Source organism: Lemur catta, chromosome 13 (assembly GCF_020740605.2).
Source record: "Lemur catta isolate mLemCat1 chromosome 13, mLemCat1.pri, whole genome shotgun sequence".
NCBI lineage: Eukaryota > Metazoa > Chordata > Mammalia > Primates > Lemuridae > Lemur > Lemur catta.
The window spans coordinates 59,124,632-59,151,216 of NC_059140.1; the positions used below are offsets into that span (position 1 = coordinate 59,124,632).

The 26,585-nt window shown below is 35.7% G+C and overlaps 1 protein-coding gene across 1 annotated transcript in view; it reads right to left on the minus strand.

Moving 5' to 3' along the window:
* Positions 1-26,585, minus strand: part of VWA8 (von Willebrand factor A domain containing 8) — a 314,655-nt gene that overhangs the window by 207,623 nt on the left and 80,447 nt on the right. The window contains exons 13-16 of the mRNA XM_045566813.1: positions 13,422-13,582; positions 11,030-11,143; positions 1,837-2,005; positions 248-325 (exon numbers count right to left, since the gene is read on the minus strand). Of these exons, the coding sequence (XP_045422769.1) occupies positions 248-325; positions 1,837-2,005; positions 11,030-11,143; positions 13,422-13,582 (522 nt within the window). The remainder of the gene's footprint in view (positions 1-247; positions 326-1,836; positions 2,006-11,029; positions 11,144-13,421; positions 13,583-26,585) is intronic.

The following is a 26,585-nucleotide window of genomic DNA, read 5'->3' on the forward strand; positions in this document are numbered from 1 at the left end:
GAGGGAACAGCAGAACCCCCAGGAATACCAAGCACTCCTCTACAGCTACAAGCTGTTTTCTATAACATGGGCCAGGAAGAGCTAGAAGAAATGTTAAAATCACTAAAATCAAAGTAAAACATATGTATAGGACAAAGCATAGCATAAGGTACAAAACAACAGCTTAAAATACAGATTTTAAATCCTTGAACTCTAAGAAAATAAAGCAGCAGAATATCTACTCAACATGGGAAATGCCAGGACTTACCGTTGGATCCTGTGTCTCTCTAAGTTTGTGTGTAAATGATAATAATTTATCCAAAGCTTCCTGAGGTGTATTTGGGACCTATTTTATGAGAGAATTAAGAAAAAACAGAAAGAATAAATTGGGATACCTGAACAATCAACCAGAAATTATGACTACTTAACAAATAATATTACAATTACATTTTTAGAAAGTTCCTGATTATCAGTTACATGTTTAAGTCAGATAAAGCTGCTTGTTCAGCTTGTCAGGAAACATTGAAACCCCTGATTTCTCTTTAAGAATCAGGTAACTAAAACCAAGCCACTCTTCATATACAATTCTATCACCAGGATAAAACTGAAAGGATCCTCTAACTCAGTCAAAAATTGGCATATAATGTACCCATAAAGAACTTTTCATATATTATCATTTCCTCTTTTGTTAGCTTCAGTGTGATATTTTAAGCATTAACTTAGGCATTTTCTTACTGAAACCAAATTCCTTCACTTAGTAGCAATCTTACATATACGTCTACTAAGTAACGTAAGGAACGCCTGTGTAAAGAATGGGTACCCAAGGTGTCCATTTTTCCAAAAATACATACCGCAGGGTATAATCAACATATCGGTGAATTATGAAAACAGTCACCCAAAAAACACACGTTGATTGCTTCTAACTATAACAAACTTTATTTTAATTAAGCAATTAATTTAACTATAAGCAATTTTTATTTAAGCGATAACAAATTTAAGGCTTTAATTTAAAAAGATCGGAAAGAGATACTAGAATAATGACTTTGATAATGTGACCATTTCAAAAAAAAAATACTGCTCAGGGTTTCTCTGGTCATTTAAGTAATTTGAACTTTTTTAAATTCCATGTTCTATTCTATATATACTTTATCTTACTTATTCCTTAAATTGATGCTATGATGTAAGATGTAGTATTATCCCCATTTTCAGAAGAAGAAACTATAAGTAATTTAGCTAAGATCGGGAAGTGAGTAAGTAGTGCATTTGACATTTACAGCCAAGTTGTTGAATTCTAAAGCCTATGCCCTTATTCACAACCATGCTCACAAGAAGACCTAAAATTAATCAGTTCATTCTGATATTTCAAAGGAAATGGTGCATTTTTTTATTTTCTATCATATTTAAGAAACCATAATATATCTGGCCTCCCACTACAGTAGGAACTTAAAATAGTCACCTTTGGCTGAATATAAAAAGAAAGGGAATTCCAAAACAGTCTCCACACGATGAAGGAGGAAAGACAGCCTACATCCGTGGTTCCCCATGTGTGTTCCCCAGACCAGCAGCATGAGCATTACCTGAGAACTTACTTGTGAGAAATATAAATTTTCATGTACCATCCTGGATCTATTGACTAAAAATCTATAAGGATGGAACCCAGAAATATGTGTGTCAAGCCCTCTAGATTCTGAAAAATGTTAAATTTTGAAAACCATTGACCTATACCATAATATGAGGAAATCTGGGAGCAAATGGAAAGAAAAAGCTAAAAATGTCTAACTCTGCTCCAGCATGTATCAGAGTACCTTAAAAAGAGAGCAGGTGCAGAAAATAAGTTAGAACTGGCCTCACTCTTACCATTTCCTTAATCACTTGGATTTCTTCACTTTTGACAAGCGGTTTCATGTAATGGAAAAAGAACATGGTTAAGAATTCTGGTCCCAGCCACTGCTGCGTTGTGCTTCCAGTAACTGGGGGCTCTGCCAAGGCAATGATTCTGAAGGAAGGGTGGATAGGAAAAATGGATCTAAAAGGGAAAAGAATAAAAAAACATAACCTTTCACATTAGTAAGACATTCTAAGAAGAACCTAAGATGAACAAACAAAATATTCACTAACTGCTATTCACCTACTGTTGTACAATATTCACTCAAGAAACTCCAGCCCTGGCACAAACCACTGCTTTTGATATGTTGTTATGCTACAGCAAATTTTCTCCAGAGTCTACTGAAATAAAATCCTATCCAGTTCATATTCATTACATATATCCTCTTTATTTATTTAAAATCCCTTCAAAATCTCCTATCTTGCAAGAAGCCCACTCTATGTCAATCACAGAAAGACCAAGAAGAATAATTCAGGGTGAGAAGGAAGACATTTTACAGTACAGAAAATTTAAGCACCATAAGGGGTTAGATTGAATTTAAAATTTAGATTGGCAATAAAAATACTTAGGTCTTAAAAAGGCAGAAAAAAATGAACCTTTATATAATTCACTCTTTTGTCATTGTGCCTTTTTTATAGGAAATGTTATGATATTTAAAGTGATCTCTTTTAGAAATTTCTGCTAGGAAATCTGAGGAAGCATATAAATATTCTAGGATACAAAAAGGAATAAGATAAGACTTCCCACAGTTTGTGAAACGACTTGAGTTGCTTTTGGAGGGCCCAAAAATCCCTTATCATGATCTAATCATGTGGGTGATACTGTTGGTTTTTATCAACGCTACTCAAAAACTGAGTAGAAATATACTTTTAGAGAGTGATATACTTCTTGCTAAGAGAAGGGAGAGATGAAACTCAATCACTTGCCAAGATCTTCAGAAAAACAAAAATATAGGTATATAACTAGCATATCGCTATTAACTGTTACAACAGCCAAATAGTTAAGTGATTAGGCAGCTGGAATACCAGGAGATAGGACACGTGTGAAGAGAATCAGGTGAGTACGCTGAAGGGCTAAGATAAAGTCCCATCTATTCAATGGGCAGGTTCACCACGTTCCTGACTACATGATCTGTAATTTTAGAGGCCACATCATAATCTGTAAACCAGAGAAAAGCAATTTTTGGAAATGGCCATATGAAAGGCCACAATGAATTCATAAAAGCTACCCAGTATTATTTCATTTCTTTAGGTAGGGAAAAACAAACAAACAAACAAACAAACAAACAAAAAGACATATTTACAGATGTTCCAGCCAGGCCTGGGGGAGTGATCTGTTCAAAGTAGTTGTTCCGGGGGAAAAAAAAGAATAGCAACACGGACAGTGCCTGGAAGTTCTAAGGATAATATGGTCACTCAGGATTGCTAGCAATTAGATAATCACAAAACAAAAACTGGACACAGAAAATCCTGTGATAGAAAAGCTAAAGAGAGAGGTTATTCTGTTTTCTACTTCTGCTAAGTGGTTTGCTATCGTCCAAAAAATTTTGCACAAAGGCCTAGCAACAGATGTTGGATTCATCCTGATCCTCTTCTGTTATAGCTTGGACAAAAGATGGTGGGTGAGAGAGAGCCTGGTGTGGCTGCACAAAATTAAACATGCAGATGTAATTTCTTACTTAAGATAGTGAGAGATACAAAACCAGGGAATAAAGCCAAAATCCAATAGGCAAGCCAAAAGGGGAAGTCCAATTTACATTCTTAAACCAACAGATCAGGAAGAAGGTACCACATCTGAGCTGTAAAGTTAGGACTAGAAGAGCTACTATAGGAGAGCAAGCTAGGTAGTTAAAATTTCAATAAGGTGATGGTCACTGCCTGGGACATACATTGTCTGTGACTTGCTCTTTATCAATAGCATTGACTCTAGCAATGCTATTGCTAGGGTATCTGAGTAAGCCCGCTAAATTTGAAGGAGGCAGTTTCTGAGACAGCTGATGTATTAGGCAAAGACATGTATGCTGATTATAAAAACAGCCACCAAACTACTGAATAACAGGATGACAAGGGCCTTTCTGTTTGCTAGGTTCTCCCCAAAGGCTTCCTTACATACAAATAGGTCATATGGAAAGCCATTTCCTGAAGTTCCCCAAGTCTGAAAGTTAGAGAGCAGAGGATCTGCCATGTACTTCAGAGCAATCTGACAAACTGTGTCAGTAATACAAAGGCTGATGAAGTGATACATAATCGAAAATTATGAAACAAGTGTCATTAAAATTTAAAATTAAGGTTAGTTTAATTTTATTACAGTTTTAACAACAAAAGAAACTAAAGATATGGCTTAATTTCAGATAAATAGATATTATTTCCTAAAGATTAAAGATCAAAAAGGCAACAAGTGCTTTTAAAAAGATTTTAAAAGATTTAAAAAATAAAAATATTGAGGTCAATATGTTTGTGGGCATAAGTTTAAGTTTTTAGAGAGTAAAATACTTTCTAATGCTTCTCAGCAACAAAAAGGAATGAACTATTGATCCACATAACAACATGGATGATCCTAAAATAATTAAGCTAAGTGAAAGAGGCCAGACAAAAAAGAGCATATACTGTGTGATTCCATTTACAGAAAACTCTAGGAAGTACAAGCTATATATAGTGTCCAGAAGCAGATCCCTGGGGATGGGAAAGGAGGGTGAGAAGGGATAGGAGTGAGGATTACACAGAGGTGTGATGATACTTTGAGATTATAAATGTATTTATCATCTTGATTGTGTTGATTGTGTCACAAGTGTGCTTTAAATATGCATAGTTTATAATATTATACATCAACAAAGCTTTTGATAAAACAAAAAAGACTTTGATAAACTCCAGTCTTTTGAAGGGAATTAAATGGTATATTTTTGTGGGATTTGCATATTAAGGAATGTGAAATAATGATATAGAAGATTTCTATAAAGACATCAATTATGAACTAGAACAGCATTTTGTAATTGGCCCTCCATACTATAATATCAGTACTACTGTTCCAATTCATAACCTACTAAATTATACAGTTCTGTACACTGCTCATATTTCCCATTTTTTCTAATGCAGTGTAGCAAACTGCACTGACACATTCCTTACGCATCTTTATACCACCCAAGGTTTAGTGTAATACTTGGAAGAGGACAGATGCTAAAAAAATAAATGTGTACCACTCTTGTTAGTAACTATCACTGCAAAAAAATTTTTGAAGACTTTTGGTGTCGGGGACAAACGTAAGTGATAAGAACTGAAAATCACAATGTCCCACCCAAAAGCTAGTCTATTAATAAATCTGATCTGGAATGAATTTGTGAGAGAAGGTACATTCTCTGCATCAAAAAGATAAATCCAAAACATATAATAAGTAATTATAACATTCACAGGTATAGAGTTTTAAATGGTTCTCTGATCATGAAAATGCTCAGAATTATTTTCAAAATCAAAATTTGCTAAAGCTTTTTGTTTTGACAATCAAACACAAAGACTTGGGCATAAAATCCTGATATATCTTAAATTTTGTTAAAAATTTACATGGCCTCTTGCTAGCAAAGAGGTGCTGAGGTTTCTAGAAAGCTAGGAGAGAATGCTTGCATACTGTCTTCAAACATGGGTAAGAGTAAAGGCAAAAGGGTCCAAAGAATCTGATTAAGGACTGTGCTCAAATGTCCAATTATGGTCCACCACTATGGCTGAGAAATTATAAACTGTTTTCAATGTTCAATAGCAACAAATAAAAATAAAATATTCCATAAAATTGCAAAAACATTAGAGCTTATATAACTAAGACTAGGCCACTAATCTTTATTGTTTCCCTGAGATAACCAGAAGCCCTTTCTTGGTGAAATAAATTGTTAATAACTCATGGAGACTCTCATCCCCCTCATCTATTCTCTGGCTAATAGCAGGAAGGGACACATTTAGCAGCCTATAGTATTTGTACTTCCCTCTTCTCCAAAGAAGTTTTTCTCATCAAAGGAAGCAGTTCTATTTTGGTCGTTATTTCCTGAGAGAAATGCGGGCATGGTATCTGGTGCGTGTGACCATCACGCTATTTCTAACTGCTGTGTCCACAGCATTCTTGGTGTCTTCCAACAAGGGAAATCCCTAACATTTCTAAAGGCATGTTAGGCACGTGATTACCTGCAAAGAATATAAAAGCCTATAAGAACATTCTGGAAATGATCAAGGTGTATGAATTTGGTGAAGAATTAGTACACAATGAAGGTCAGCAAAGGAGTGGAATATAATTAATTGTTCAGAAACTGGGTTTCACACTATGAATTTGAAGGGGTTGGTAGCCCACTGCTAGCAGCTGCTAATTATTAGACCCTATGCCAATAGACTTTGCCATTAAAAGGCATCAAAGTATTCCTAATCAGTAGGTTCATATAAAGAAACATTGCTAGCTGAGAAGGTCACCTAAACTGGATTAATACAATGACCTTTACCATAGTTTTCTATATGAAAGCAGAACAGGTTTCTAAATTTACCAAACTGGGTCTAGACGCCATCCCAAAATCTGCCTTGGCCTTACAAAAGGCCACAGGAATGTCAGAGAAGATTTCACAGAGGAGGTGACTATTGAAGGCATAGCAGAAGTTTGCTACACTGGTCCTAAGGTGAAAAACGAGGCTAAAAAGGCAGGCATGTAAAGATATTAGCCGTGTAGCCGATGGAAGCCACTAATGGATTAAACAGTGAAGTGATCACATTTATGGATTAGATACCTTAAACTTCTAGTCTAGGTGTGTGGAGAGGCAGTGGTTCCATTCACTAAGTTTAGGCACTCAAGAGGAACAGTGGGTTTGTAGAAATGAGCTCAAAGTTTCTCTGGGACATGTAAGGGGAGATATCCAGTAGTCGAATGGCACTTAGAAAACGAAATTGGAAAGAGCTTTTAAGAAATGCTCAGTATATCAATGACAGGTAAAGACATAAGAGTGACTGAGATTGCCTAAGGAAGAGAGAGGAGAAAACCCTAGGAGATGCCAATTTTAACAGCATTCTGAAACCTTTCCCAACCTCTCAAGGCACGGTTACTAAGCACTTTCTTTTCTGTGTTCCCACAGCATTTTGTACAGACCTCTAGTCTAACATTTAGAAACTGCATTGTAATTATTTATTTACATATCTGTCTGCCTTCATGTGTGGTACACCACAGAAGGCAGCAACGACATCATCTAAGAGCTGGAACTCAAACATTTAACCTAAAGGAAACAAGTAATGCTAATGATTAATAACAAACACTCGCATATCCGATCAGTCTATAGATGAGAACTACCTGGGGTCTATTCTGGGCGCCCAGAGAGTGATTGAGTCCACGGATTACCATTATGATAGTCAAGTTCAACAAAATCACCCAACTGCTGTATTCGGAACAAGAATTTTAAAATGAACTCTCAGGAGGTATTACGCTACAAATTAGTAGAAATTGTTCTTGGAATCCTGATCCCCTGGAGGTAGGAGATTTATTTATTTGTATAAGATTATGGAAACTGTTTTTTCTCTTAGGCAGCTGCAACTGATATACCACCAGAGCACCATTCCCACTCCACCCCCAAAACCCTTCACCTTAAAAAACAAAACAAAAACCTTCCCTGTCATTCTATCTTCGACCTTTTACTCTATCTTAAAATCTTCCACACGGAAACAAAGCGTTCATAAAAATAAATAAAGTAAAAGCTGAGTTTGTTTGAGGACTACAGAAGTAATAAGCACTTCGTTGAACTTCAGTGATTAAGTACAAAAATGAAAGAACAGATAACATGGGTCATGAGTTTCTAATTTGTAGTTCAAATGCTAGTGCCAAGAGTGACAGATTAGATATGAACAGCATATAAGATCAACCCATGAGAGATAATGGGCAATATTACTTACAAGAACTCCCGAAATAAAGTAATTTCCTCACTGAGTACAAATTTCCTGCTTTTTATACTGTGTTATATACTTTGAGTCAAGCTGTCAGCCCGCTACTCAATAAACACAGTCCTGAAAGAAATACTGTTAGATATTAGAGAAATACTTAAAAGAAGAATCGAATCTATTATAACCCTAAAAGAGAAGATATTTATTCTGAGAAAGACAAAAAAGAGTTAAAAAATGAAATCAAGGTTAACCAAGAAAAGGTAAAGAAATTTACCAACCCATACCATCAGAGTGAAGCAGATTCTGTAACATAACAGTGTAAACAACATATAAAGTAAAAAAAACTATTTACAATCATAGGAAAATAGTGTGTTTCTCAGGTAAAAAGGAGTACAAAAGGAGGAGTATGGATAAGGAAAGGAATTAGGCTGTTAGAAATATTTCAGACAAGCTAGGAGAATCATTGTTAGAACATCTCACCTCTGAAAAGTTAATGAATGCCCCCAAAATTGACAGAACATCAGAGAGAGGAGAAAAAAAGAAGTTCAGCCCAGGAGGTTGAATGTACATCTAAATAATAAAAGGTACAGAAAGAGAGACCTGAGAAAACTTGGTAAGTGGGAGTGGAGAGAGATCTAAGATGACATAGGACAGGTATAAGAGCCCCCAAGTAGGGTTTGTCAGAATATACCATGGGAGACAGATAAAATTGATAGAAGATGCAATCTGATAAACGCCAGATGTGTCTGAGTGTGCTGAGAGGAGATTTAGACAAACAGGGAAGTGTTTGGGATGAAAAAGTAAAACATACATATTATAGAAAATAGAGTCACTTCCTTCCAGGTGTTCCCATACCATTATTGCATACAGACCTCTAGTTTAACATTTAAAAGTGCATTATAATTATTTATTTACATATCTGTCTCTCTTCATATGTAGGTAATTATTAATTTCAGGAAAAACGCGATGTATACAATAAGGGAAATAATTATAATATACTAAATGGCTCAGCTGGGTATAGTTTTCATGCTGTCATAATAATGTAAACATCAAATAGAGTCCCAAACAAGATTATCATATAATTCTAGGAAGAATACTGGATGGAAGTATGCATGGAGTAGGGAGATGAGAGGTGGTGAAAGAGGTAAATCTTAATTTTCCATGTAGAAAATCAATAGCTAATTCCCAACACTAAAAAATAAATCAGGACTTATCAATGAAAGCATATTGTTTAGTGGCATGGAGGTAAATATCAAAAGAAACAACTAAGAGTTGAAAGTGGTAGCCTCTGGAGCATGAGAAGTGGGAAATAGAGACTGTCAGAACCAATGACAGGGGCTGGTATTTTTCATAAAATGCTTTGAAAAATTATCTGGTTCAAGTTTCATACAAGTTTAACATCAATAAAAATCCAAACAAAAAATTAAAAAGTGAAGGACAGCAAGCATTGCTCTGACCTCTTTCCACCTTCTCAGAGTGACCTCTGGAGATAGAGCTGAGACTGGTTTGTGTTTGTGGAAGAGACACAAATCAATACTGATTAAAGTGAGAAACTTACAGAAGAAAGTACTATTAACCACTCTGAGCCAAACCCAACGTGATGGCCACTCTGTTCCTGTAAGTGTTTTCACTTGTAAAACTACTTGTGACCCTTAGGGAGAACTTGGGTACTATTTGTAGAAAAGGGTTGTCATTTTCCTGACATTTGGTGACAAGTACCATGCTCCTGATGTCCTAAGGGAAACTGCCCGGCAGGCTTGCTGTGAGCTATTGCTCAATTGCTTTGATTCTTCCCTCTGAAAACAGGAACTGTTCCCTGACTAGTGATTCACATGCAAATAATGCACAAAAACTGAATGTTATAAACTGAAAGTACGATATAACGTGCCTCTCTAAACACTCAACCAAACTATTTCCTGATCTAGAGGAATTTGATAATGTACATCTCAGAAGTATAAGTAGCTGTGTAATCAAGTAAAATTTTTAATAATGTATAGAAAGATAGTAGGAATTTAATATTTCCTAAGAAAAAATTCCAAGAAAATTTTTAAACAAAATTTTGCTTAAAACATAAACACAATAATAAATACCCTTAATTATCTTTTGTAGAATTTTCATGCTTTAAATATGGCATTAAGTCCTATGGGGAAAGGGGAAAATTCACTTAAATAGGGTCGGATTAAGTGACAAGGAGTTTTCCCCAATGTATCAACCTCTAATTATGTTAAAATATCTGTAGAAATGTAATGAGATGGAAAATAATCTATATTTGCCAAACCACCTCTAAGAAAAAGTATAATATGCAGCTGAAACAAACATCTTCCTTCAAACTTTTAATTTTGAAATTTTTCAAACTCATAAAAAATTTAAAAGACTAGAATACAAACACCCATATATTCTTGACCTAGATTTTGCCAATTGGTAAGATTTTACCACATTTGTGTTCTCACTCTCACTTGATCTTTCTCTCTCTCTGTGGTTTGTATGCACACATACACATCTTTTTTTTCCTGAAACATCTGGAAGTCAACTGCAGGCATTTTTTTTTTTTTACTTTATCCCTTAAGTATCTCAGCAAACATCTCTTGTGAAAAGAATATTCTCTTTCATAATCATAATACCATTATGATACTTAGGAAAATTAGGATTAATTCAATATCATAATATATATATATACATATATATACAGTCCATATTTAAACTTTTCTAATTATCTTTTATAGCTGTTTTCATTTTGTTTCTTACTACAGGATACAGTCAAGTCTCAAACATTGCATTTGGTTGTTACATCTCTGGAAGGAATGTTTAAATAAGCCATAACAGGTAATCCTGCATAAAGTGGCATACCCCATCAGGTGGCATATACCCCATCAGGTGGCATACCCCATCAGGTGGCATACCCCAGGAATACAGATGACACCCAAGGAGGGTGAGCCCAGTTGATGGTGGGCCCAGCTTTTGTTCTGCTGAAGGGATACAAAAGTACGAGACCAAAACTGAACTAGTAGAGCAACAGAGGAGGGATTACCTTCTTAAAGCCAATGTTCTTATAAAACGTTTAAACATTTATTTGAAAGTAAGGCTGAGAGTACAGAGTGCATCTTGGATAGCAAGCTCAAGTTTTAAAGAGTATCAAACTACTAGCATGCCCAGGACACCAAATTATTACACTGTTCAAAGTTATCTTGGCTTGACTCTAAGTTTAGAAAAATAATAAAACAATGCTATTTTTAACTTAAAAATAAGTTAACAATACGAGTAAAGTACCCAGAATTACCTCTTCTGTAGCTGCTCATCAGACATTTGCAGCTCCTCTTTTAAGCGCATGTACCTGTCTTCTCTCAGCAGCCTAGAGCCATCATAGAGGCTCAGCTCCCGATCGTGGATTAACCTAACGGGATAAGGGCAAAGTCAGAAGACAAATGAATCAGTTTTGAACACTGAAGTTATTAGAGGTAGAGTCAGTTGGCCAATATTTTAGTCATATCTACTGTTGCTGGCAATTGAGTCTAATAATTTTGTAAGATGGACTTTGCAAAATTTCAAATTCGCTAGTGCTGTTATACTTGGCAAAACTGTTGGTTTCTATGCTGGAGGGCAGTAGTCATGAACACTAGATATGGAAAGGGAGGAAGAGAAGGAGAAAAAGGAAGAGGAGGAGGAAGAGGAGGAAAAAGAAACGAAACGGAGGAGGAGGGAGAGGAAAACAAATAGTGAGTGACTCAGAATAAGCATGGGTACATATTGATGAACAAGGCAGTTGGCTCGTACTCCCTTGAGTCTAATGTAACCCTTTAAAGGATAGTGTCAAAATATTTCTATTTTGGGAATTATGGAATTTAAATATCAAAAATCTTCATAATGAAATAACTACATTGCTTCTCATATGTCAACTCTGATGGTGGCCTAACCATCCACATCACAAACAACACTGTTTCCCACATGTTGCGAAGGTCGAAAAGCACTGTTCTAGATCTTACACCAACTCCTAAGTCTCCTGCTGCCCATGGTAGAGTTGTCCCACACAGCCTCCGTTCTGAGAGGAGGAGAAACTACATACTTCAGAGGGTAGGAGCATGGGCAGGGGAGCCAGTCAGGCCTGGGTTCAACTCCAGCCTTACTAGCTCCATGACTAAGGAGGAGGAGAACCAGGCCATCTCTCTAAACTTTTATCTTTTGTAACATAGTGGTAGTAATGCCAACTTCACAAAGTTGCTGTGAAAATTAAACAACTAATGTAAAACCGATGCTTAATATATAGCTGTTCTCAATGTTGGCTGCACCTTAGAACCTTCTGGAACTATCAGAATTTGTGGAGGTGGGACCCAGGTATCAGGATTTTTTAATTCCCACCCTGTAAGGTGACTCCAAGGTTGAGAGCCTGAGAAGCACTGGCTTAGCACAGTGCCCAGCACAGAGTTAAGTACTCAATGGTAGCTGCTGCTGCTACTTTGACTACTCAGCCAGACATGCAAGAGATGGCCAATAAAAAGGGACTATTACTGTGTCTGCATTTGTCTGTTTCAGAGAAAAAATATTATAAATCTATAGAATGTTTATGGTAAATTACTGGAAGTTTGTGATTATTATTTTTAAATACTCTAAAATCTAATCAGGATTAACACAATGTATTTGGAATCTTTAATTGCACTTGGTATTTGCATCTTGTCAGGAACAAAAAACTTTGAGTAGTCAGTTGGGGAAATGACTTACTCCACTTATTTGCCCTTTCCCAATAACTCAAAGTCAAAAATCAAATGTCTGCAAGTTATAGAACCAAGATGAAACAAAAATATCAGTATCAGTAATCTCCTAAAATGACACAGGATGGGAAAATTTTCTACAAAAGTTATGCACAAAGAGTCTTCTCTCAACATTAAATTCTGGAGAAGTTTTAGGAATGTGTGGAAATTTTTCCCACCTAACCTGAAATAAGAAAATATAGTTACAGAGAAATGCTCAAGTTTATAACAACAAAGTGAGCTTTTTTAGTCTACATAAAATATAATCAAACAGGTATTACACATTTTATATTAAAAATTACATTTTTTTCTCTCTCTCAGAAAGAAGATTCCAATGTGATCAACCAATAAGTAATATCTATGATTCATAAGGAGTTTTTAAATAGTAAAGCTATGACTCTGACAAATTGTAGAAACTTCAGCTGCGTGTGAACTTTTTGCATATATAAATCTATATATAAAGTCTTTCAAAATTACTACAGAAAGCTTTTCTCTTTGCAGCTCTCCCATACAGAATTTTGCTATGGCAATGGCTTTTCCCAAAATGTTCATTATTTGGAGTTTCACTGCGTTGTGTTTATAGCAATAAAAAATCTGCCATTCTACTTGGATATAGAATCCTGAGTTTCTCAGGATCTACATAATTAAGTTTAAAAAAAAGTTTGAGGGGGGAGGGGGAGATGGGTGAAATCAAACTAAGGGGTACAATGTACACTATCTGGGTGATGGGAAAGCTTATAACTTTGCCCCAAGCAGTACAAAAACAATCCATGTAACCAAAACATTTGTAGCCCTGTAATATTTTGGGCGAAAAAAAAGGTTGAGAGAGTTCCATCTCTACTGACTAAGTTGGCATGTTATATGTGTGTGTGTGTGTGCGTGTGTGTGAATCTGTGTGTTCTGCGCTTCTCTGTGTCTCATACAAACCTTTGCAATACAGCAAGTGTGCCTGCGTTGACCCTATGGATGCCATCCAGCAGGACCAGCTTGCCCTCCAGTGCAGCATTCACGAGGGGTGAGGACCGCCAGGCAGTATCGCCATTTGCAAGAGTGTATCTCTGCTGTAGCAGATCACGTGCTGTCATATCCTAAAACCAATCCCCACCACCCACCAAAGAATATGCAGAATTAATTTTTAAGACATGGATAGCAGCTTATTTGGCTTTATAGAGTCACTTCTCTCTAAACATACATTTCATACAATAACTGGGAAGTCGTCTCTAATTCTCAAAACCAAAGATCTTCAAAAAGCTTTTTTTTTGGTCATTTGAAGATTTTTTCCTATTACTCGTTTACCTAATATAATAAGTGTGAGGGGGGTTTTTCTCTTCTTTTTATTTAGCATTTTCCTCCTGTTTTAAAAATGTTCATTTAGATAATGGAGATAATTTCCACCTAACTTTAACAGAATTCCACTCAATCCATTTATTCTTACAGGGACCAAAATGTGTTGATTCCACTTTACAATGAGAAGCCATGCAAACTCACTATGCAGTGATGTTATGCAGAGATGCTTATCAATAAAGTGCATTTTCTTGCAGTTGATGAGTTTTCCTGAAAAGCCATGCTAGGGACCATCACAGTGACTCTTTATATTTAAAAAGGCTTGGTAATGGAGGAAACTGAGGACAGTCATCACAGGAGGTACAGGAATTGAGAAACAATAGCATGGAACTTAACGTGCAGTTTTTTAAAGCACACACACAATGTGCTAACACTAAAATACTGTAACAGACTTAAGCAAACTATTAATAGTTGTAGTATATAAACGTTTATCCCCTGTAAAAAAATTTGGACCTATATAATATGAACAAATTTTTCTTACATGTGTTAATGTGGAAAACAATCGTTTCTTTTTTGTTATCAACTGCAGATATATTTTGTGCCATTTACAGCAAAAAAAAGTTAAATTTTTACAGTAGAATTTAAAGTCTTTGGTAAATTCCTTGCTGCTCACTCCAAATTTGAGCAATAGAAAACTAATGAGTTTGCTTATATTCATAATGGCAACAAATCTGTATTGGAACCAAGATTAAAATGTAAGTCTTAATTATTACAACTCTTACTATCAAAAAAGCACTGGTTTAAGAAGTATGAATTGGCTTATATTGAATCATAAAGACCCTTGAGAAATAGTAACATTCAAACTCAGCAAGTTCCCATAACCTTAAAGGGCTGGCTTTAAGACATTATCAAAATTTGGCCTAACTCTTTTAATAATTTTATTTAATCCTTCAACTATGAATTTTAAATTCTATGCAAACTGAATGAGCAGTGTCACTCTCTGCTGCCAATGACAGTTACAGCAATCAAGGTTAAATTCATTGACATCATCATTGTTTACTGATACAGTTCATGGTGGAAATGAGCTCATTCCCACTCAGGGTTGTGCAACAGAACAATAAATGATCATTGCAAAAAAAAAAAATAGGACAAAATCAAAATGAGTGTCTGTGGGTCATTTTCATAGTCAAATGATAAAGAAACATCAAATATTATGCATACATATTCATGTGTACATAAATATATACATATACGTATATATATATATATATACACACATGTACTCATAAAATCTTTTTAAAGTTAATATAAAAATAGATAAATTTATAGAAAACTCTTGGTACAAATTACTCCAGAAAAATATTTGCCGTAGAGTTACATCACATATTATCCTAGAAAATTAAACAAATAGAAAACATGCTTTAGCACAGTGGTTCAAAAATCAAAGATACATATCAGAAACAGCTGGGGAACTCTTGGACCATCCATAAGCTTAGGCCCCATCATCATGAAGACTCTGACTCAGAAGATCCAATGTGAGGTCTAGCACCTGTTTTTTTTTTTTATTAAATATTATGTAGGTGATTCTGATACGCCTCCCAGGTGGGAAGTACTGCTTTAAAAGAAATTAAATCAAAATTCATTCATTTATACCTCTCCTTATTCTAATATGACTTATGAGATTGCACAAGGATAAACAAAATGTACAACAGATAGCAAAAATTACTCTGACTCAGAAGATCCAATGTAAGGTCTAGCACCTGTTTTTTTTTTTTATTAAATATTATGTAGGTGATTCTGATACGCCTCCCAGGTGGGAAGTACTGCTTTAAAAGAAATTAAATCAAAATTCATTCATTTATACCTCTCCTTATTCTAATATGACTTATGAGATTGCACAAGGATAAACAAAATGTACAACAGATAGCAAAAATTAAAAGTAAAGAAAAAATGAGGGGGGAAAAAAAGAATAGAGTAGGCTTTATCTCTTTTAAGCACGCCTATTAGAATTCAGAGAGGAGGTAGCATGATGAAGGCATTCCACTGATACCATATTTTCAAAGAAATGGATGGATTTTAATTTTGAAAACACCAGCTCCAGACTGAAAACTTATTAACTTATACAATGTCTACAGTACTTGCCTTATTCATGTAAGTAAACATTTACTAATAGATGAGAAGAACAACTACTACAAATGTTAGGTAGATAGCGAGGGATTCTAGGTCTCCTAGGGATGAAAGTCGGTATCTTGCCTTGCCTTGGTGCTGCCGTGAGCAATTGCTCCACCTAGGAAGAAGGACAAGAGCAGGCACCAGTCCCCATCCTTTGGTTCTGCCCCACCCTAACCTGTCCAGAGCCACTGCCATACCTGGGGGAGGAGGGAACACCCTACCAATCTACCAATCAGAATTTAGTCCGCCAACTGCAAAAGAATGCAGAGGACTCTCTAGCCCACAGGCCAAGCTGCATAGGTACAATAGAGTCTGGAAGGTGACTTAGGACAACCTAAAGCTAGTGATCGTGTCATCAGCTTAAATCTACGTTGCGGTTCATTGCCCAAATGGGCTTTGAGAGAGGCTCATGGGTGATCCACATGCGCAGTAAGACTCAGGTCATATAATTCCCAACTGTCCATCAAAGTGGTTCCATGAAAACATCTGAACCACAGAGAGGTCCCTACCTGGACACTATAAAACAAGACCCAGACCATAACCAAAGTCTCTTTTGCCACAACAAGGGGTCTGGTCATCATCTGTGGTGTATCTATCTTGCTCTATAAATCTGTATCTTGCTCTTGCTCTATAATCCTATCTTGCTCTCCCCTCAATAAATTTCACCTCATCCTTGCCTTACTTTGGTGTGTCTGGTCATTCTTCAGCCAAGAGCACACCAAGAACAGAGAACACAGAATGAGATTGCCAAACCCAACACATAGAACTCTTCTTTTCCAACCTAGCAGTTGGAGACTCCCTTATATTTACTAAAGTAAAATGAAATAATTATTTGTTGTTACACAAGAACCTGTAACAGATCAATATGGCTCAATGCTGTTAATGCCAATCACAGCTACAGACCAGAAATATTCTTCCTTTTTTCAATCTTCAAAAGAGTAGAAAAATGAAAAATATGTGGCATTTCTTAGAAGACTAGATCACTTGTTTTATCACTTAAACTCTCTGCATATCATAATGTTAAGAGCCTTCTTTCATTTCTAATATATCTTTGCATTAAAATAGAAACCCTCCTGAGAGAAAGAAAAACATTCCCTTTAATACCAGCTGTTAGTTTTCATGATTAAGAATGAAGGAGCTAAGGGAATTTAACCCAAAATATAACTCCTTTGTATAAAGAGTATTTTGAATTAAAGGCCCTTAGAGATCAACAGGCCCTTGGAAGAAGCTTTCTCTCTATCTGAATAAAACCAGAGGGACCCATCAAAAAGAATAATCTTCTTCCCTTCCCCTCCCCGTAATCTCAATATACTGCTGGAAAGTGGATCAAGAATGCAACCAGACCTCGCCCAACTCATTGTAAATATAATACCTGTCTTTCAGGTTAACTTAATTTCCAAAGAGACTCATTTACAAGTCAATCTGTTTCCCCCATCCATTCATCCTCCCTAGTAACCATTTATTGCCCCTCAACAGAATTCCCTATATTCCTCATTTCCCCCCTCCACTTTAAAATGAGGGTATGTAAACTTCTGGACCCCACTGTAATATTGGGTAATCACTGTGATTCTCCTGCTGCACATGGTAAATAAATTTGCAATCTTTTTCTGCCATATTGTGAGTAAACCTTCAGGAGGCAAAAGGGAAGTTTTTCTTTCTCCTCCACAAGATCCTATACAGAAAGATAAAAATTTCAGCTTTTCCTTAAAGAGATAGTTGGCTCTACTTTCCCCAAGTTACAATCAGAAGTTATGTTCAATTGTGTGAAAGTGTAAGGACACTCAAGTAAAACTGAACCTTCACAGAACAACTGAATTCAATTGAATCTAATTAACAGAACTTTTCCAGTATAGTCTGAATGGGTCAGTGATGTGAATTAATTCCAGGTAATGAAAACACCCTTTATATAATTAATTAATAAAAGGTCACAAGGTGGGAACTGTGCTAGGGACATAAACTCTACAGAGGGATAGGCATAGTTAATATATACATATAACTGTTACGGAAAATTTGGCACTTGTCCATGAGGCCGAATCAGAAGAATGAGGATAAGCAGTTTGCGGAGGAGGAAAGAGAAGTTTTATTACTTTGCCAGCAAAGGAGGAAAAATGGTAGACCTTCTTGTCTCAAAGTCCAAATTTCCACAACATTAGCAGAAATACAGAGCTTTTAAAGGATGGGTTCTCAGCTTCAGGCAATTACTGTTCAATTACAGTTGATGATTCTGATTATCCCATCTCCGCTGAAGACAATCTCCTGACCTCCACCCAAGACCTCCCTTTACCAGGTCCCAGCTGGGCCATTTCCTGTTGCACAAATAAACAAAAGACTCACTCTGTCCCTCCCAACCACTGGCCTGAGGCAGGGATGCAGACTTTAGTTCTCAAAAACGAGTGGAGGACGTTTTAAAGAGACAGAAAATATTTTTGCCATTTCCCTCTGTTACATATTTCCCACTCTCAATATTTCCCTTCCACATATATGGGAGGGGCAACTACTCTGTTGCATAACCATCCATTATTCCCTAGCTTTTCTATAACTGCTTACTACTGAGGAGTCACATAGCTGATGGTCATAAAGATTCTTATCTTTCTTTGTTGCTCCCATAGATAAAATCACCCTTGTGAAACATAAGGCTAGTTTTTGAGATATCTTCCAGGTCTTACATTCCAGTGGACCGGATGACCCACCCAGATCAGTGGTGCATACCAAGGAACTGATTCAACTGGTCTTATGACTCCCACCCAGAAATGGCCTCAGCACAAGAAGACAATTTCTACACTCTATGATTCTGTTCAGAATGCAGCCAATCAGCAGACCCAATTGCCTAGCGCTTTGCCCTCCAAACTATCTTTAAAAACCCTTTCTCCCAAATTCTTGAGGAGACAGGTTTGAGAAATTCCTCCCATCTTCTTGCATGGCATCTGCAATATTAAACTCTTTCTCCACTGTAATACCTGTTATCTCAGTGCATTAGCTTCTTGAGCAGCAGGCTGTAACAGTAATAAGCTAATGTTTAAAACAGAGTAATGCCATTTTCAAGTGTTTTTAGCTATAGAATATTTGGTTTTTAGTGCCATGAAATTATTGTTTTAGTATCTTTATTTTAACATACATTGTACCATGGAGTTGTTAAAAATATTAATATATCATTTCCTTATTTGTCTCATCTATATTCTCATCCCTATTAGCAACTGAAAAACCAAAACTAAAAAAAGAAGTGTGCTTATTCTATACGGGCATTTTGAAAATTAAGAAAGATGAGTGTCCCTATTTTTGCACATATTTTTCTTATCCCCAAAACTCTTCAACTTAGAATAAAAATAGCACTAATGATATCATAGAACCTGAACCATTTCCTCTTTCTGCATTTCCTTAAAAATTTTAAAATAACAGGACATGAAATCTAATTTCTTTAAGGCTACTATTGTCTAACCTTCAACATCTCACCTTCATTCAGATCCCTGGGAAACATCCATATATTTCTGTGCCATTTGGAATTATGCTCTTTTGATTTGCAACTGAGAAACCCCATTGAAAATTAAAATGTCCTGTTAAGATGAGAAACATAACTCCAGGAAATGTATCAGAGAATATAGATTTGAACCTTAAAGCAATTGTATGCCTTAAATGTTCTTAGTACCTTTGAATGGTTTAAGGTAATTTTTCTGGGAATTCTCTTGAGAAATCCAGATATCAGTCATTAGCTCAATAAAATAACTGCATAAAGCGGTTATGTGGAGAGTAGCTAAAACGAGATTAGAATTAGTTTTCCAAAGTATAATGTCATTCAGATAGAAAACTGAAAATATTATAGTAAATATTTGCTGTATAAAGAAATTTGAGCTACCTCTCTTTAAATATGAATACTGATACAAAAGTAAAATTTTACATTAGAATGTACTTATAATTTTTCTTGTAGAGAAGTAAAATAATTATAGCAAAAGTAGGATATCAAAGTATATATAGAGTATGACCTCAACCAGGTTTGTAAAAAATACACATTTCCACCGCATATATAAACCCCAAAGAGTTTCAGGAAGTATTTAAGTTGGCCTGCACAAATATATTTAATATAATATATTATAAAATTTGACAGAAATTGATAAGGAAAATTAAACAAGGGAATGTGAAGGTGAGGAGAAACTTCACCTTGTCCTGTAAGATGTGCTGAAAGATCAATTTACAATAAGGCAAATTAACAAGAGAAATAGATTGATTTACTGTGTGCACAGGGAGAATTAAAGAGTGATTAGCCAATATATTCCAATGGGATCCAGAAATTTATATACCCTAATTTTAGAGGAGAAAGGGAGATGAGGAATATAGGTAATTCTGTTTGGGGGCAATAAATGTTTACTAGGGAGGAAGAATAGATACTTGGAAGAATGAATGGATGGGGAAAACAGATTGACTTATAAATTATTCTCTTTGGAAATTAAATTAACCTGAGAGACAGGTATTATATTTGAAATGATTTGTGCCAGGTCTGGTTGCATACTTAATCTTTTTTCCTGTGATATATTGAGATGACAGGGAGGGTAAGGAAAGATAATTTTTTTTTTGATGGGTCTGGTTTTTTAATGAAGAATGAGAGAAAGTTTCTTCTAAGGGCCTATTGATCTCTAAGGGCCTTTAATGCAAAATACTCTTCATAACAAGGAGTCATATTTCAGGGTGAAATTTCCTGAGCTCCTTCAGGAAGATGAAACCAAGAAAGGAAAAGATGATATGCAAAATGTATACTATAAGAACAATCTAAAATTTAAATCTAATCTAATACTAAACATAAAGAGTGACATTAAAAACAAGTTACATAACTCATAATAACCACAACATTGACACCAAATCAGAAACAGTACTACAATTCTTGATAACGAGGTTGAGAAAAACTTATCCCATGGGTCAGGTCATCATATAAAGAACAGTATGTTAAGGAGTTAAAAACAGAAGTAACAATAATTATAGTAGCTAATAGTTACAAAAAGCTTAATATATACAAGTACTTTACATATATTAACTCATGTAATCCTTATAACCCTAAGAGACAGATACAGTTATAGTCTTCCTTTTACAGATGAGAAAACCAGTATGATGAGGTTAAATAGCTTATCCAATCAAGGACACACAGCTAGCAGTACAGGAGCTGGACTGCCCTCAAGAATATTACTATAACAAACACAGTAACAAATTTCACCATAAGAAATTCCATAGGCAAAGAGCTGGTCTGCATTAATAAATCCATGGGTAGATTGTAGATTAATATAGGAATGTACCAATGGCACAGCTTTCAGGCTAACTTCACAAGTCAATTAACTTCTAATAATTCTCAATCGGCTTCTTTGAGAAGAGTTAAAAAGTAGTGACTGAAGCTGACCACTCCCAGAAAGGCCTCAAAATACAGCTAGTCTACATTGCCATTTTGAAATATCTCTAAATGTATACATAAAATATTGAAATAAAAATGCTTTAGTTAATAGTAAATAGATGTGATTCTTCATTCTTTTATTTCTGAATTAAAAATACAAATACTGGGCATTTAATACTTTTTTGATTGGGGTAAATAATGTTTAATGATGATTTTGTTTTTCAAAAGAAACTAGCTGAAATTCTGTAGGCTTATCTCAAGTAAGTCTTGCTAACTTAACTAAGCAAAACTTATCCTACCAAAGAAATCCTACCAGTAGTAAAAACACTAAAAAAATCTGGGATTTATGTGAATAAAATATACCAAGACTAACTAATGAAAACTATCAACTTTGCAATAAGGGATTAATTATGTCCATACTTATTAGTGGCAGAATACTGCATAAATATTATATAAGCACAGAATATTAATAATTTTTAGGTCCTAGAATAGAAACGAAGCCATTATTTACAGAGTCTAAGTATCCTCAAGTGAACAGAACCTAAGGCATGCTGCCAACATTCCTCAGTGTCATTTATGTTTGATTTCAAAAAGGCCTCCTGTTACATATATTGTAAAATTATTTGCAAACTCTTTCATGCTTTTTCAAGTTCTTCTTTTAAAGAACTGTTGTTAACCTGTCACATACAAAGTAAATGCTCCCTTTTATGTATATGATAGAGATGTTGACATCATTATAAGACTACCATGATTGACTGAAGTTACTATGCTATCGATAGGAAGAAACTGATTTTGTATTGTTTATAGCTCTATTCATTATAACTACTATTTCAAGATGATGTGTTCTAATTAAAGGTTTACTTTATCAACACAGAAAAAAATTCTCTCATTGAAGCTAACCAGAAGTCAAACCCACTATCTTACTAACAACCCACTCAACTAAAAGATACATTAATTAAGTTACAAAATAAAATATAATGCCAAGGTCAGTGTAGGTGCACATAATACAGTTTTCAGTGAAGATACCCAATCCAATACCCTTCTAATATCCTTCCTGTACTACAAAGGCTAGAAAACTAGAAACATCGTTTCTCAATATCTTTGCAGCTAGAGTTCTGTACATGACTCATGTTTTACCAAGTATTCTCCTGTACAAGAGACTGGGAAGATGGCAATGAGCAATGAGAGCCAGGGGCAGTCAGCACCAAGACAGCTGTTCTTCTAGGGCAGCAATGGCTAAACTTCTCCTGGCACTATCATTCCTTACTAGGTAAAATCTAAGTTCCACTTCCTGTCTCTTCTAAAAATTCTGTAAGCTAGCTAATACTCTGTAATAAACCTCTCTCAGTTTTAGACAGCCAGAATGGATACTATTATCCACAAGGAAAATCACAACTTAAGGATAATGTTGTTTAAAAAGTAAATCAACTGATTAAAGCTCGTAAAGAAAATGTTCACAAATGACAAAGGATATTAAGAAGGGTGAGAAGAGTTTCACAAAGGAAGGCAAAATGCAGAGATGCAATAGAATAAAACCTCAGCACATACAAATTAAAGAAGCATATTTTATTCAAATAGTACTGCAAACTTTGCTGCATTTTATCACAAATGTTTGACTGTTAGAAGAACATGTGGAAAAGTAGCAATAAATTTGCATTTCAATATCTGCAATAATATTATTTGACTTATAATAAATTAGTTTCTAATTTTTCTTTTCTATTTTTTTTTTTTTTTAGATTGTTGCCCAGGCTGGAATGCAGTAGAGCAATCATAGCTCACTGCAGCCTCGAACTCCTAGGCTCAAGCAATCCTACAGCCTCAGTCTTCCAAGTAGCTAGCACTATAGGAGGGTACCATCACACTCAGCTTATAATGAATTAGTTTTTAAGAAGCACATAACACGATATAAAATCAAGGTTGATGTAAGTACTGATTACCTGTTAGGTATTCAATAAAGACACCTGGAGCAGGTATGGCATTTGATCACCCTCAACACCTCTCAAATCCTTGCTAGTCAGCCAAAGTGGGAGGTAGCACATTTGAAAGGAAGGGTACAGAATAAGGAAGTGTGTCTTTTGATTCCAATTCTATAACTTCCTTATTAGCTAATAATTGAGTAATATGAATAATATATCTTTAGAATTAAATAATGCCTGGCACCTAGTTGGCACTTGATAAATGACAGGTGAATCTGAATCAACTGAAGAAAGAAAATACAAGTATGTTAAAATTTAAATATAAAAATAAGTCTCCGTTAACAGTTCAGGACAATAATGGAAGTGATATAACAATGCTGCATACAATTAAATGACAGAAAATATTTTTGTCTTATAATCTAAAGCAAAGGTAATATTAAAGCAGGTAGGAATAAAGAAAAGCTGACAAAGGAGGTCAGATTTAAGATGATCATTTAAAAATAATCTGAGTTTTTCAAAATTTATTTATTCATTCAAATATATAAACACAGAGAAAGAGTGTGTGTGCACACCTACTGCAAGCAAGTCACCATTTCAGGTGCTGAGGATACTGTAGTGAAAAAGATAAACCCAGACCTAATACTCCAGTGGGATGAGAACAAAAATAGACAAAGGAAAGGAGACAGAGAAGGAGAAAGAAGGGAGAAAGGGAGAAGATACAAATAAGAAACTATCACATCGTGGTTGACACTACACAGATAATATCAGGTAATGTGATAGCAAATGACTCAGTGGATCAAGGATGCCTTTCTCTAAGGATATTTAAGTTGAGATTTGAGTATCAAGAGGCCATGTGAAGATCAGGGGAAGAGTACTCCAGGCAGAGGGAACAGCCTGTGAAAACTACCTGTAGCAGAAAGAAGGCAGACAGATTTATCAGACTGAAAGTAGCCAGTGAGAATGAAACATCATCAGCAAAGGGTCCAGCAGGAAGGGAGAAGGCTAGAGAGGCAGGACAGGCTGGGTCACGTAGGGCAGTGGTTCTCAACTCTGGCTGTGTGTTAGAATTTAAAAATGCTGAAGTCTGGTCCTGCCTCATGCCAATTACTTCAGACTCTCTGGTGGTGGGGTGTGGACACTGGAAGTTTTTCAAAGATCCTTGGGTTGTTCTAACAGGTAACTTCATTAATGAAGGGCTCATAAGCCAGGGTAAAGAGCTTTCATTTTATTCTAAGTATGATGGGAAGCCATTGACAGACACTAAGCAGCGAAATGAAATGATCTAATTTAAATTCTTAAATGGTCACTCTCACTACTCTTTGGTGAATAGATTAAGGAATGTAACATATTCTAATTAGATATCAACAAATGTTCAGGTGACATAACTGATGTGTTCTTACAAATCCTATATAAAATAAAATTCCATATGCCAAATGTATTTTCCACCAAAGTCTCAATAAAGAGTCCAGGGATGGTGGGTTAGAGTTATCGGAAATGTCCATGGTTACAGTGAATCCTGCAAAAAGTAAATGATGGAAGACTTATAATAGGCTGTAAGGGGTGAAAGAGATGGGGAGAAGGCCATGGCCTCAATACTTGACAACTTATTTGACTGGCTTCATGTATCCCTTTTAGCACCTTCTTCACGAAACTAAAGCTGCTTTCTCTGAATCACTCCTTCGTGGGAGACACTGCGCAGCAGGAAGCCAGACAACTGTTCACTAGGTGGGAAAAAGAAGAGTTGAGTGGATTCAGGGAGTGTCATTAAGGAGAAATGTGGAGTCTACTGCCTGAGGCAACATAGAAAAAGGCTTCTTAAGATTAAAGAAACAGGCTGGTTGAGCTAGCAAGGCAACCTACCCACTTACATGACCGCATAATGACCATCATTCTCCTCCTGCAAAGAAGCTGCCCCCTTGCAGCTAACTAAATTTGGGAGAGCTTAAGAGAGCTTTTGGAAATGAAAAGGAAGCATCATAGCAGCTGGGCTGGCTAAGGCTCCTCTTCAAGTTGTTAATCTTTTAAAGGCAGTCAATAGAGTGTGAAATCAGGATTTTAGCAGCATCTACCACCTCAAATCCCAAGATACTTTCCCTCCAAATTTCTGGAGGCATGAGTTGAGCTCTTTTAGAGAAACACCTTTCCCTTCTTTGTCCTTTTTGGGTCTATCTCTGTGGTTCTGCCAAACACTTTTCACTTCAAACAGCTCAGAAAGCCCTGTTTTCTACTATGAGACTGGCTTGTAAACCAATAATAAAGTTCTATGCATTCAGAAGGTGGTATGGATCTTGAATAAATGATTTTTTAAATGGGAGAAGAATGCAAAAAGAAAGCACATAGGAATCCTAAAAGGCAACTAGGTAATAAAATTGAAAGGTATGTATTTACTTTTTATTTCAGGAATAAAATATATTCACAAAATAAATTGTACTTAGAAAAAATTGTAAATTTAAAATAAAATCAAAGCTATATCCTTCATTATTTTCTTTTTCAATATATTTCCAATAAGGATGGATCCTTACAGACATATAACTTCACCACTAACCTTTGGCAGACTCCTCTCATTTGCAGTCATCTTCAATGACTATAAAATCCTGAGGACCCTTAAAAGATTTCCCTAAGACCCCTATTTGAAAATTACTGTAAATTACATTTAAAACAAAAGTAGTAACAAATGGATATGATTAAGCATAACAATGTGTTGTTAACCAAGAAAACTACTTCACTACATAGTGTATTATGTTTGGAGTTATTCCATAGAGAATCCCCAAATATGAAATTCTTTCCCTCTTGAAGTTTTCAGATCATCAAGAATAGTAAAAGAAATACCTTTCAGACTGGAGTTCCTTATATGGTAGGATTCCTTACTTTTTTTTCTTCCTTGGGCTAATGGATTTGGCTTTATTATAATGTTTATTTATATACACATGCCCAAAGGCCTCTTAGTGCGTTTTTATAAATCTAATAAATATCTCATGATAACTAAATTTGTTAAGATAACACAAAAGATGTCCATTATTTAAAAAGTATACTGTTTCAATTAAACAAAAGAGTCAAGTACATATTTTAATAGTAATATAGATCCCTGTGGACCCAAGTGCCAGGTCCAGCCCAGTGGACCCTGGCATCAGACGAGCCCCCTGGACTCTGGGGTCAAGATGAGGCCCATTCCCATGAATCCAGGCGCCAGGGTCACCCTAGTGCCAGGCTGGGCCCTGCAGACTCAAGTTCAAGGCCTACCACAGTACCATGTTAGGTTCCACTGACCCAGGTTCAGGCCGGCACCATGAACCCAGGCTTCAGTCCTAATCCCAAAGACTTAGTTGACAGGCCCACCTACCTGCTGACTCA